Below are 12,133 nucleotides of genomic sequence, written 5' to 3' on the forward strand. Positions count from 1 at the left end.
ATTCCAGAAACTGCATTGTTTTTTCAGAAAGTTTGTGACACAGGAAATGATGTGAGTGGGGTAATGCATAAGTGTATATGTATGTGCTGGTCTATATGCTTGGTTAACAAGTTGAGTGGGGCTGAACTGTTTCAGTTAATTTAGGCTCTACAATCTGCCATTATTTGACCCTTCTCCTTTGGGTGTTACTTGCAGACATATTGGGCTGTGCCTAATGATGTGGTGCTCTGGATTGCAGGGTCTTAGAAAGCTAAAGGTGGATGCAAAACCAGTCATATATGAGCCTAAAACTAAGAGATGGTACAAGAAGGTCAAGCAAGCAAGCTACATCTTTGTTGCTTTTATTGAGAATCTAGTACTAGACCAATAATAAAAATTTGGTTCCAAAAAGGGGATGTGAAGGGTGATGTGCTGGAGAAGCAGGCTCCTAGGGGCTGTTCTACTGAAGCTATGGTTGAAGCTTGCATTTTGCTTGGGTACCAGATTTCTTGGGAAGAGTCTTCTTTTGTATATGAGGATAATAGATGGGAATTGGTTTGTAGCTTGCTTAGTAGAGGTTGCTAAATTTGCTGTTGTTGGGTGACGTAAAGCTTTTTTTAAATTGAAATAATATATATATATATATAATATTGGTAAAAAAAAGAAAAAAGAAAACCAGTTTAGTTTATAAGCATGTCCTTATTTTGACCTGTAAAAAAAAAAATCTTTTATCGAGTCCACTACAGTGGTGTGTGCGGGCTCATCGGCACGTGTGAATCTTCCTAGACTATAAATTCCCTCCAAAGGAATTTGAAAATTGATTTGTGTTTTGCCAAGAAATAAATTTCGCTGTGCTTTGCGCCGTGCAACCTGTTTGTGTGTACGGCCATGAGTACGACGAGGAGGGTGCAGATCTCTCAGGATGCATTCGATGGCGTGGTGAAGGAGAACATGGACGATTTCGGGATGGACCTCGAAGAAGCCCTCGAGGACGCCATCAAGACGTTCCAACTGCAAGGAGCAGATCTTAGAGGTTAGATCTCTCTCTCTCTCTCTCTCTCTCACACACACACACACACACACACACACACACACACACACACACACACACAGAGCACGTGCACGCACACATACACACACAACCCCCTTCATATTCTGTTTGTATGTTTGAGTGCACGGCACATACTCACATACACACACAACCTCCTTCATATTCCGTGTGTATGTTTGAGTGGTGCAGATTTTCCAAGGTTCTTTAAACCCACGTTTAGAAGAGATCGTTTGTTGGGCTTTCTGTGCTTGCACTTGGTAAGCATGGCACATCTGTGCATATTTTAACAAACATTTTATCTAATCTGAGATTCCTTAGGCATCATCACGGATGGATTGGGAAGCAAGAGCATCACCAGCAATCCCATCGTTGAGGCAATCAAGGAGGTGGAGCATGCTACAACAGCTCTTGCAGAGAAAGCATCAAATGAGTCATTCACAAGGTCATTAGAAAGGCTTTATGGTTTTTGTAAAGAGGGAGGTTCTGAAACTGTCTCTATTGCTGGGCGGTACGGAGGAGTAGAAGCTAGCATATCTGCATTCAAGTCTATTGGACGCAAAGAATCTGCCAGGAATCTTGTCATGAAGATATTGAATGTCCTTATTGGAGGTGAGATCTTCACTTGTTTGTCCTTTTTGTTGAGAATGCTATAGTAAATGAAATGTGCATAAAGCAAAGATGTCTTTGGCTGGTGCCTCTCCACTTCTGATTGGAATCCTGCCCCTTCGTCAAGACACTCAAGATAGATAGAATATTTACTGTCCATGGGATGCAGAAAATGGCCTGTGGGACAATTACAAAACCTGGATTATGTAAGGTCTCCTCACATCCTGGACAAGGTAGGGTGAGTTGTGTTGCTGTGACTTTTTTGCTAAATTCTGCTCCTTTTTGTAAGATCTTGTACCATCCAAAATTGGGTGTTCTTTAAAGCTTTGATTACCTAATATGGGTATATTGATAGTATCTATGGTGTACATATACTACATATCGTTAATGGTTGCTAACAAGCGTCAATCACTAATTTTCAGTGTCAATTCAAACTCACTCCTATCTCGATTTGCTTATTCTTTTTTTGTTTATAAATGTCTCCACCATTGCCCTCAAACTCATGAAAGCTTTTCATTAGCTTTCGGTTTTCCTTCCATAGTTTGAGTATATGCTGTTGGAGGCATGATGCATCTATGTGCTTTGACCACCTAGGCGGTAAGAGTCAACTTTATATTACCTCATTGATGACCCTGGTGATAGGGATAGGCCTAAATTGTTAAAGGGACAGTTAGGGCACTTTTCCCTTACTTACTTCAACCTCTGCTTAGTAATTCTCAAGTGAACCCAATCGCATGCAAATGCTGATTATGCACCTAATTAATGCTGATTAAGATGCACAGGCTGAATACAAACAGAGAAATGAAGAAGATTCACCTAATCTATTGAATGTATTATAACTACATAAATAATCATGAATATTTACAATGATGATTCAGATTTGGACTAGATTTGGTGTGACACACCTACGGGTATGCAGGGCAGAGCTAGACTTCAGATAGTAGCCGACGGGTAGGGTTGGACATCGCAGGTGACATGTGGCAGCGAAGGTGTGGCGGTAGTGACGTGGCATTGATGATGTGGCAATCGAGTACAGCTGGCCGATAGAAATACTACTAGCAGACTAGGAGCATTGGTATATGTACGTGGGTAGCCAAATCGTCATATTTATTTGCTTTTCTGAGTGTTATACTTCATAGAGTGTTTCTGTGTAGGCGAAGTGCTAGGCAGGAGTGTACAATAGCTCATAGGGTTGTTTGACTATTCATTTGTGTACTTGAATTTTAGTTGCATTACTTCCTGCTTGTACATAATACAAATCAATAGTTTAGGACTCGTGTGTGTGTGTGTGTGTGTGTTGTATGTGTGATTGTGCCGCACTCTTCTTTCTATCTCTGGAAAACCCTAGCACATAGGCGCAAGTGTTCTATACCTGGTATCAGAGCCTAGGGAATTTGCATTTTTTAAATTTTCGGGCACTCGTGTGTGTTGATTTTTTGGATAGAGTAGAGCACTGGTGTGGGCTTGGAAAAGGTGAATTTGTGTTCTCTTCATTGCACTTGGGTTAACTGGGGTATATTGTGCCTTCTTACTTCACCATACCCTTATCTCATCGTGCAGGGTTGAAATCCGTGACCCGGTCCTTGATCACTTGATCTTTGTCATGGACTCACAACTCATTGATTTGCTTCTTAGCATGAAGGCATCCTTGGATGCGCAAGCGGCTAAAATGGAGGCTATATCCACCCATCCCAACAGGATGGAGTTGACACCTCGAGCACCTAATATTCTGGATTTGGAATCTACTAGGGCCCATACTTTGGAGCAAGTGTTTAATGATTTTGAGGACGAAGCGGCAAAACTTTCGAAAGGAGGATTCTTTGGATGCAAGCAAGGATGTACTCGATTGTCACGTGCACCCTACACTGGGGTACACAGTGACACACTGGCATGATTATTAGTGCAGCATTTGTATAGAAGTAGCACCTTTTTTAGGAATATTTGTCGTATGCCATGATCCCATTGTGAGCCCTCAGTCTAGGGACAATCAAGCACGAGCTACGTAGGTCGAGTCCCTGAGCCTTAGAGGTCAGTCCTCTTAACCCACTTGGAGAATTCATCATGTAGGTACATGTAGATGTTAGCCATAGCCATATATGCATGATTAGGCATTTCTAGGCTCATTGTATATAGATGGGGACAACCCTAAGGCTAGCCCCAAGGCAGCCCAATGTGGGCTAGCCTTGCAAGGGGGTAGTCAACCCTAGCTAGTCCATTAGGCTAGTTGGCAGTTCCTTTGGTGGGCTTGGCAACAGTCGGCCAAGCTAGACTGGGTCGGCGAGGCCAGACAACCAGTCAACCAGCAGCTTGACCAACCAAATGTGCGACCAGCAACTGACAGAGAAAAATATCAGCAGAGCCGACATAGTTTTATAGCAGCCGATTGGGCATTTAGTGCCAGTTGTGGGAATTCTACAAGCCGATAGCCTCTTCAGGCAGCCGACTGCAACCTTGAAGCCATATAAATATAGGTGCTTCAATCCGCATCAGATATTCAAGTAATTTAGTAAAAAGTACAGAAGCATAACAACATCTAGTCGACTCCAGGCAACAAGGAAGCTTCTCTTCACATTTAGCCAACATATGTGGAGTCCTACAGCTATCTCGACTTGCATTAGTGGCCCGAAGAGTCTTCAACAGAGCCTCGGATTAGGTAGATACTCGGTCGATGTACGATCTTCCTCGTCCTTGTGTTGGGCATTCATATCGCTTGTTTACTCAAGCATATCGCTTGTTTACTCAAGCATTGTACAACATTCTCCAAAGAATAAGATAAGCAAATACTCCTGCTTGCATGGGGAGGCCCTTCAGTGGGTATTTGGGACCCAATACTGTGTCGTCTTCTACATTCTCATTCTCATTCTCTTCTCTCTCTCTACTCTCAAAATTGGATGCTAAAGATCCTCACCACATAAAGGTATAAAGAAGGCCTTGTTTTGTGTTATCACGATCAAGCTCAGTGCATGTAACATTGGTATCAGAGCATCAGGCTGGTGACCCAACTCGGCTACCTAAAGAAGTGAGAGCATCCGGTTGATGGTAAAACTGCGGTTCGGAAAAAACACCCAGGCTTCCACCATGTTGAGAGAGAAATCACATCAAGAAGAAAGCCAACAAGAAGTGATGGAGGCACAAAGCTTCCAAACAGAAAGAATGCTTCCGCCAAGTACAGAAGAGCTCTTGAGAATAATGATGGAGCAAATAAATTCTTTGAAGATGCAGCTTGCCGCCAAAAAAGAGAAGCCCAAAGAAGGCATCTTAGATCTGGCTGTTGGTACAGGTCCTTCTCACTATGGAGGAACAAAGAAGAAAAGGCAAAGATTGACATGAAGAACAAAGAAGAAAAGGCAAAGATTGACATGAAGAACAAAGAAGAAAAGACGAAGAAGCAAAAAGAAAAGCAGAAGAGAAAGAACCGAGATGTGCGGAGGAACAAAGGGATAAGCAGGCCACACACAAATATGAGAAAGACCAGCGCTGTCAAGAAAAAGCCAACCGAGAGTTCCATCAACTATTTCGGGGAAACTTATTTTAATAAGAAGAGATATTTTTCCATCCAAAATATTCAAAATCTGAATATTCCCTGTGAAGATCATCCTCTTTGACTTTGGGGCGAGAGTGGTTCTTTTCTTATCTGGGACATGCACATAAGCAACACAACCGAAAACACGAAGATGAGAAACAGACGGCTTGTGGCTTGTACAAGCCTCCTCCGGAGTCTTCACCTCAACCGCTTTGGTGAGAGAGCGGTTAATGAGATAAACTGAGGTAGCCACAACTTCACCCTAGAAAGCATCCGCTCAGCCGCTTTTGTAAGAGAGCGGTTAATGAGATAAACTGAGGTAGCCACAACTTTACTCCAGAAAGCAAGAAGAGACCTGCATGACGCAACAAAGCACGAGCCATCTCTTTGACGGTCCGGTTCTTTTGTTCCACAACACCATTCTGTTGTGGAGTGTACGGAACTGTAGTCTGTCGGTGAATGCCCTTCGAAGCAAGGAATTCATCAAATGGTACAAACTCGCTACCATTATCAGTCCGGAGAAATGAAACACTATCCCAGACTGATTTTCCGCCATTGCGATCCAAGTCATGAAACTGGCAAAAGCAGACTTGCGAGCCAGAAAACATACCTAGACTTTGTGAGTGAAATCATCCACAAGAAGAAGAAAATATTGAGCCCAGCCAAGAGACTCAACCTCCATAGGTCCTACAAGATCTGCATGTATAAGCTCCAGTCTTCGGGTTGCTTGATGAGTGGCCTTGTCACTAGCCTCGACATTTCCCAATATGAAAGGGGTCTAGTGGACTCCAGGATGTCTAAATATTTGGAAAGTACAAGCTTTGGGAATGGGGGATTATCCTAGCATACAAAGGACCACACTCCTAAAATTTAGGAGAGTTGCTATTTTTGGCCCTACTCTGATGGAAATTCTGTTCACGTCATTACATCTGGAATTGAGCAGATACCAAGAGTTGGCAAAGTGCCTATGACAGAATGCCTACTAGCTGGGATATTTTTAGAGGTAAAGATTATGGCAGAACCCATCTCTTAGATTGGGACATGTGGCGAGAAAGTGGATCAAAGTGAGACAAGTGGCCTCACACTTGTCACTCCAGCTATTGTGTGGCTCTCCACTTGTCATCATAGCCTTCTCTTTCCATTTTCACTCATGGGAGCCCCAAATCTATAAATTGGAGTCCTCTCTCTTCATTAATGGAGGCTCTCTTGTTGCACACTAGCCTCTACCACCATTACAGGCTGATGGCTTCTCTCTTTCTCTCTCTCTTGAAGGTTGCCCATGAAGAATACCGGCTGTTGGGGATTGTTTTGGAGGCTTCCATCGCGAAGAAATACTGAAGGCAAGGGTATTTAATCATTTATTATGATTTCTAGCCATTGTACTTGTTGTACTAGTCCTTGTATCTGTTGTACCAGCCATTGTATTGGCTGTACCAGTCCTTGTACTTGTTATACTTGCTGTACTAGCCATTGTACTTGTTGTACCAGCTTTTGCACTTGCTGTACCAACCACTGTACTTGTCATACCAGCCACTGTACCTATTGTACATCCATTGTACTTGTGGTACCGGCTGAATGGAGAGTTGTACTTGCTGTACCAGCTCTATTGCATGAAGACCCGTGGTTTTTGGGGAAGAATTAGTACCCACACGGAGGTATATGGATTATATTGTTGGCTCGACATTTCTACAGCCTGTGTTTCGGCTTGGTAGCCTCGTGTTTGGCTGTGTTATGGCATTTGTATATGGATAATCTGGCATCTCCCATGGGGAGAGTAAGGCCCGCAAAGCTTGTACATGATATTATTCTCCTTGGGTAATAAAATACTCCAAGGGGGGGGGGGGGGGGGGGTGGCCCATTCCGGCCTCTATGAGGTGTCACATGTGCAAGCTCCATTTTCAGCATTTGTGGATGTTTTCTCCAGCTTTTATGTTTTATGCAAAGTGATGATGGATATGTGTTAAGGCTGTGGCCATGTTTAAATGTTTTAATATGCATTGATGGTATCAACAAGTGTGTCAAAGGCCCTACTCCCCCGGGCACCGCCACGAGTTACAGGCCTCCTTTGGAAATGCATCTCGATGATGCTTGCCCATCATGCAGGATGAGCAGATGTGTGAGAGAGACTTGAGCTGAGGTAGTCCATTGATAACCTGCTTAGAATGTAACTTTTGTAAGGCGGCAATGGGTACATGACTGAAGCAAGAATGCCATAGAGAAGTATTTGCCTCAGAAACCAAAGCCATCAAGGGGGAGAAAGTAATATCTGTGATCACGAGGAATGAATCCTGTGAAGAAGTGGATGAATCTGTGACTGCCATGTATGCAACTTTGGCAGATCCCTCCTCTGAAACTTTGCCTTTATCTTTGGTGTTGTCCTTGTCAGATGCTTCTAAAGATGCTTTAGAAGCATCTTGGGCTTTATACTTGGCTTTGGCTGCTCGAGAATCATCACGACGAGCAAAGCAACAAGCCTCAGTATGACCTGACTTGCCACAGTAATCACATTCATTGCTTTTATCTTTGGATACCTTAGAATCCTGTTTACCCTTGCGTTTGCCTTTGTTTTTGTTGTTGTTGTTGTTGTTGGAGTTCCATTTTCTGCCTTTGCCCTTGTCAGAGGCAACAAAGGAAGACCATAGTCACAAGGGACGAGGGACGGTAATGGGGGACGGGGACGAGGATGGGAACGGGACATGGGACGACTGTATGTAGGGAACGGGGACGGGGGTAGGAACGAAACTTCAAAATTACTTTGTCGGTGCCACCCACTCACCTATACGGGCAAAGCTTGCATGCCCATGGCCGTGCACCGCCTCCACGAGGGGATGGGGTGTGATTGACCTCATCCTACCATGTCCATCCCGTCGTCCTTCTACGGGAAGTTGGAACTTGAAGTGCCACCGCCACGTGAGGAGGATGCCATGGATGATGGATGCCCATTGCCTCCTTGTCACTTGATAGCTTGAGAGAGAGAGAGTGAGTGAGGCTTGAGCCTTGAAAGTTAAGGGAGAACTTGAGTGTGAGGGTTGGTGTGTGTGTGTGTGTGAGAGAGAGAGAGAGAGAGAGAGAGAGAGAGAGAGAAGCTTGAGAGAGATTGTGTGTGAGGGAGAGAGTGTGTGAGTCTTGAGAGGCTAGAGCTTGCTTGTGTGAGAGCTTGAAACTTGAGACCTTGGCCCTTGAGGCTTGCCGCTCGAGGGAGAGAGGGAGAGTGTGTGTGTGTGAAGCTTAAGCTTGAAGTGTGAGAGGGAGTGTGTGTGTGTGTGTGTGTGTGTCTTCTTATAGGGAGGGAGGCAAGAGAGGCCAAGGCCCAAAGCCTCAAAGGCTCAAGGCCTATGGGCCAAGGCTAAAGGCCCACGAAAAGCAAAAAACGGTCAAAAATGTGATCGTTGCCCAAACATTAACATGGGGTGTCCCCTCCTGGATCCGTCCCCTCCTGGATCCGTCCCCGGAATGCTGTCCCTTGTGAGGGGCGCCTAGTTGGGGACGTCCGTCTGTCCCCGTCCCAAAGTGTTCTCGGGACGACGTCCCCCCGTTCCAAGGGTCCGTCCCCTGTGACTATGAGGTAGACTCCGACTTGCCTTTTCTACGAAGCATGCACTTGTCGTGGAGATAACTCACGACTTCCTCAAAAGGGAGGAGAGGATCACGGAAATAAATATTATCCCTGAAAGAGTCAAAGGAAGTTGGCAACTTACCAAGAAGTTTATGGGTGGGATTGTTGATGGTGCTCCCGTACTCCTGAAGCTGCAGCTTGATACGGGTGAACTCTCCATTCTTCTCGATCAAGTTATCTGACTCATTGATTGTAAGCTTCTCTAGATCTGACTCCAATTTGGCAATCATCACTGTCGAAATTCTCCCATACCTCCTTTGGATCTCTGTCCACATCTGATGAGCATTACTTTGGGAAGAGACAAATTGTGCCTGTATAAGTCATGCAATGGATGATGATAAGATGAGCCCGAGCATCCAATATGCTTCTCAAAGCAGGGTCCACCAAGTGAGGTGTGGAGATAGTCATCCACACACCGGTTCCTTCCAGCAACAACTGAAAGACCAAGTATGATAGTTGGTTGCTGTAAGCTTCATGGAGTCACTGACTTGGGGAGGATTGTAGGATGGTATGTGGGTAGGGGTGGGAGCAAGGCCTGGATGAGAGAAACTCAGAGAGGAAAGATTGGGAATAGGAACCACCTGTGGAGCGGTGGGAGTAGGGGATTCAGGTTGTGATGGTGCTGGAGAATCAACAGGAGAAGGAGTAACAATAGAGAAACCTCGTGAAGCCATGCCCTTTGACAAGAAACCTTCTCTAAAGAAAGAGGCTGAAAAAATCAGTAAGTCCTACTCTCAGGCTGGGCATAGCAAGAAGAAAGGGAGGGAGGGTGCGAAACTGAAAGAGGAGAAAGAAGGAAGATCTCTCCAAGATGTAGATCCCTGTCCTCAGCACCTAGAAGAGGGCTTCAGTAATCCAGCCAGCATAAAAATCAGCAATCTTTCTGAAAATTCAGAAATACAACAGTCCCAAGTGTCAGATGAAGAAAACACAACAATCTTGAGGAAGCCTTTGCTCCCGGAAGAAAACGCAGCAAACTGTCGAAGCCTCTGCTCCAAAGCAGAAAACGCAGCTCTCTTTTGCTCACAGGTCAGCGATTTTCTCTGATACCATGAAAGAAAGTGAAGCAAATAGAAAACACAAATGTAGGCCCAGGTACAAGACCTGTAAATGCTGGAAACTGATGTTTATATGCTGGCTCAGATTTTGGCGGCCCTCCCTCAGCAGGCTCCGAATTCCTCGTCCTCCACCGCCCCTACCACCATCGTCATACGTGAAAGAAAGTGAAGCAAATAGAAAACATAGATGTAGGCCTAGGTACAAGACCTGTAAATGCTGGAAATTGATGTTTATTGCTGAAAACTGAGCATGAGGGAAGCCCATAGGTGCTGTACAATGGTAAGAAGTAGTAGCAGCTGCTGATGACCTCAAGTGAATGCTGAAAAATGAGATGAACTGGGGAGAAAGGGGGGTCAGCCCTTATAAATGCTGAAAAATACCTAAAAAATGGTAGAAAAATGCTGAATAATATCTGCTAAGATATGCCAATGCAAGGCCTGCTATATGCTTCCTGAGCTTTGGTCAAGCGGTCCTTGACTGACTCAATGATCTCGGAAAATGCTTCCGTGGTTTTATTAGCCTCTAAAGATGGAGACACCATTCTCGTCAAAAGAGAAGAAAAACGGCGACCAAAGGCTGCTTCATATGGAGTCCGTCCGACACTGGATGAATGCGTGTCGTTCAAGATAGCTTGGACCAACGGAAGATAGTGCTCCCATTTGGACTGCTGGTCATGACAATATGACTTGAGGACATCAAAGGCCAACTGATTATAAATTTCTGTCTGGCCATCTGTCTGGGGATGGAATGCACTAGACAACTGCAACTTAGTTCCAAAGTTTTCAAATAATGCCCTCCAGAAATGTGAGGTAAACTTGGAATCTCTATCTGATGTTATGGTGCTAGGCAAACCACAAATTGGATACCAATGCTTGAGAAACAGACGGGCTACGTCCTCGGCTGTGGCCGTATGCGTGCATGGGATGAGCATGCAGAACTTACTAAAGCGATCCACAATGGTAAAACACTGAGTGTTACGGGATCCAGTGGATGCTGGTAGAGGCCCTACAAAGTCCATAGATATGTCGATGAAAGGTCCGTCGGGGATAGGCAAAGGTTGAAGTAAACCTGCCTTCTTTGTATGGGGAACCTTGACTTTTTGACAAATCTTACAGGCTTGTACATGTGCATAGACATCACGCCTCATCTTTGGCCAATAAAAGGACCGTTCTAATTTCTCGAGGGTACTGTTGATACCCCTATGTCCTCCAACTAAGGAGTCATGGGCATCGTGGAGAAGAGCAGAACGCTTTTCCCGAGTAAGACGGTTCTTGTAGAACAACCAACCGTTCTGTACTGAATAGTGGCCAGGCTCAGAAGTGAGGGCCAAACTATACTGAGTACCAAACTCAGGGGAGTCGACATATTGGTCTTTCATACTATCCAAGTCCTTCCCCGTGATTCGAGAATGGTAGCTTCTTGGACTGCCTGGATGCTGGACTTTCGACTGAGAGCATCTGCTACTGGGTTATGCTTACCAGGGATGTATTCAATCATACCTCCAAACTGTTGGAAGATTTGACTCCACCTGGCCTGTCGATCACTCCACTAGGCACTTGGCATAGTCTGAAGCCACTTAAGTGCTTGGTGGTTTGTTTTCACTGTGAAAGCCTGTCCATAAAGAAAAGGCTTCCAATGTTTGAGCGCTGTGATCACACCCAAAAGCTCTTTGTCATATACCGAATAATTCTTTTCGGCGACATCCAACTTTCTGCTGTAATATGCCACGGGTCTATTGTCCTGCTGGAGGACTGCACCTATGGCTACATTGCTGGCATCGGTGATGACCTCGAAAGGTTCGTCCCATGATGCTAACTTTAATACAGGTGCTTCTGAGGCAGCTTTCTGGAGTGCACGGAATGCATCAAGTGCCTTACCTGTAACTGAGACTTTCTGCTTGCGAGTCTTCACCCCCTTGAGCAAGTCGGTAAGAGGTGCTGCAAGGTTGGAAAACTGATGGACATGGGTACTATAGGCCTGACAAAGACCTACGAATGAACGGATTTCTTGGGCGGTCTTAGGAATGTCCCAATCTAAGATCTCCTGAACCTTTGATGGGTCCAGTCTAATCCCATCGGAACCGATGATATAGCCCAAATAGTGAACTTCCTTAACACCAAAGATAGACTTTTTGGCGTTTATGTAGAGCTGATTATCGCGCAAAAGTTGCAAGACTTTCTCCACATCTTTCTCATGCTGCTCTGCAGTGGCAGAGAAGACTAGTATGTCATCAAGGAATATGAAAACACACTTCCCAATATGGACTGCGAAAATCCTAGACATCATCTTATTGAATGTT

General features: G+C 44.8%; 1 protein-coding gene across 1 annotated transcript in view; it reads left to right on the top strand.

The window, feature by feature from the left end:
- Positions 1-767: 767 nt before the first annotated feature.
- Positions 768-12,133, top strand: part of LOC147629016 (ARM repeat superfamily protein) — a 45,061-nt gene continuing 33,695 nt past the window's right edge. The window contains exons 1-2 of the mRNA XM_086812221.1: positions 768-1,012; positions 1,349-1,639. Coding sequence (XP_086668347.1) covers positions 868-1,012; positions 1,349-1,639 — 436 coding nt within the window. The 5' untranslated portion in view covers positions 768-867. The remainder of the gene's footprint in view (positions 1,013-1,348; positions 1,640-12,133) is intronic.

This window comes from Cibotium barometz, chromosome 18 (genome assembly GCF_041138505.1).
Source record: "Cibotium barometz isolate CiBa-2024 chromosome 18, ASM4113850v1, whole genome shotgun sequence".
NCBI classification, from domain to species: Eukaryota; Viridiplantae; Streptophyta; class Polypodiopsida; order Cyatheales; family Cibotiaceae; genus Cibotium; species Cibotium barometz.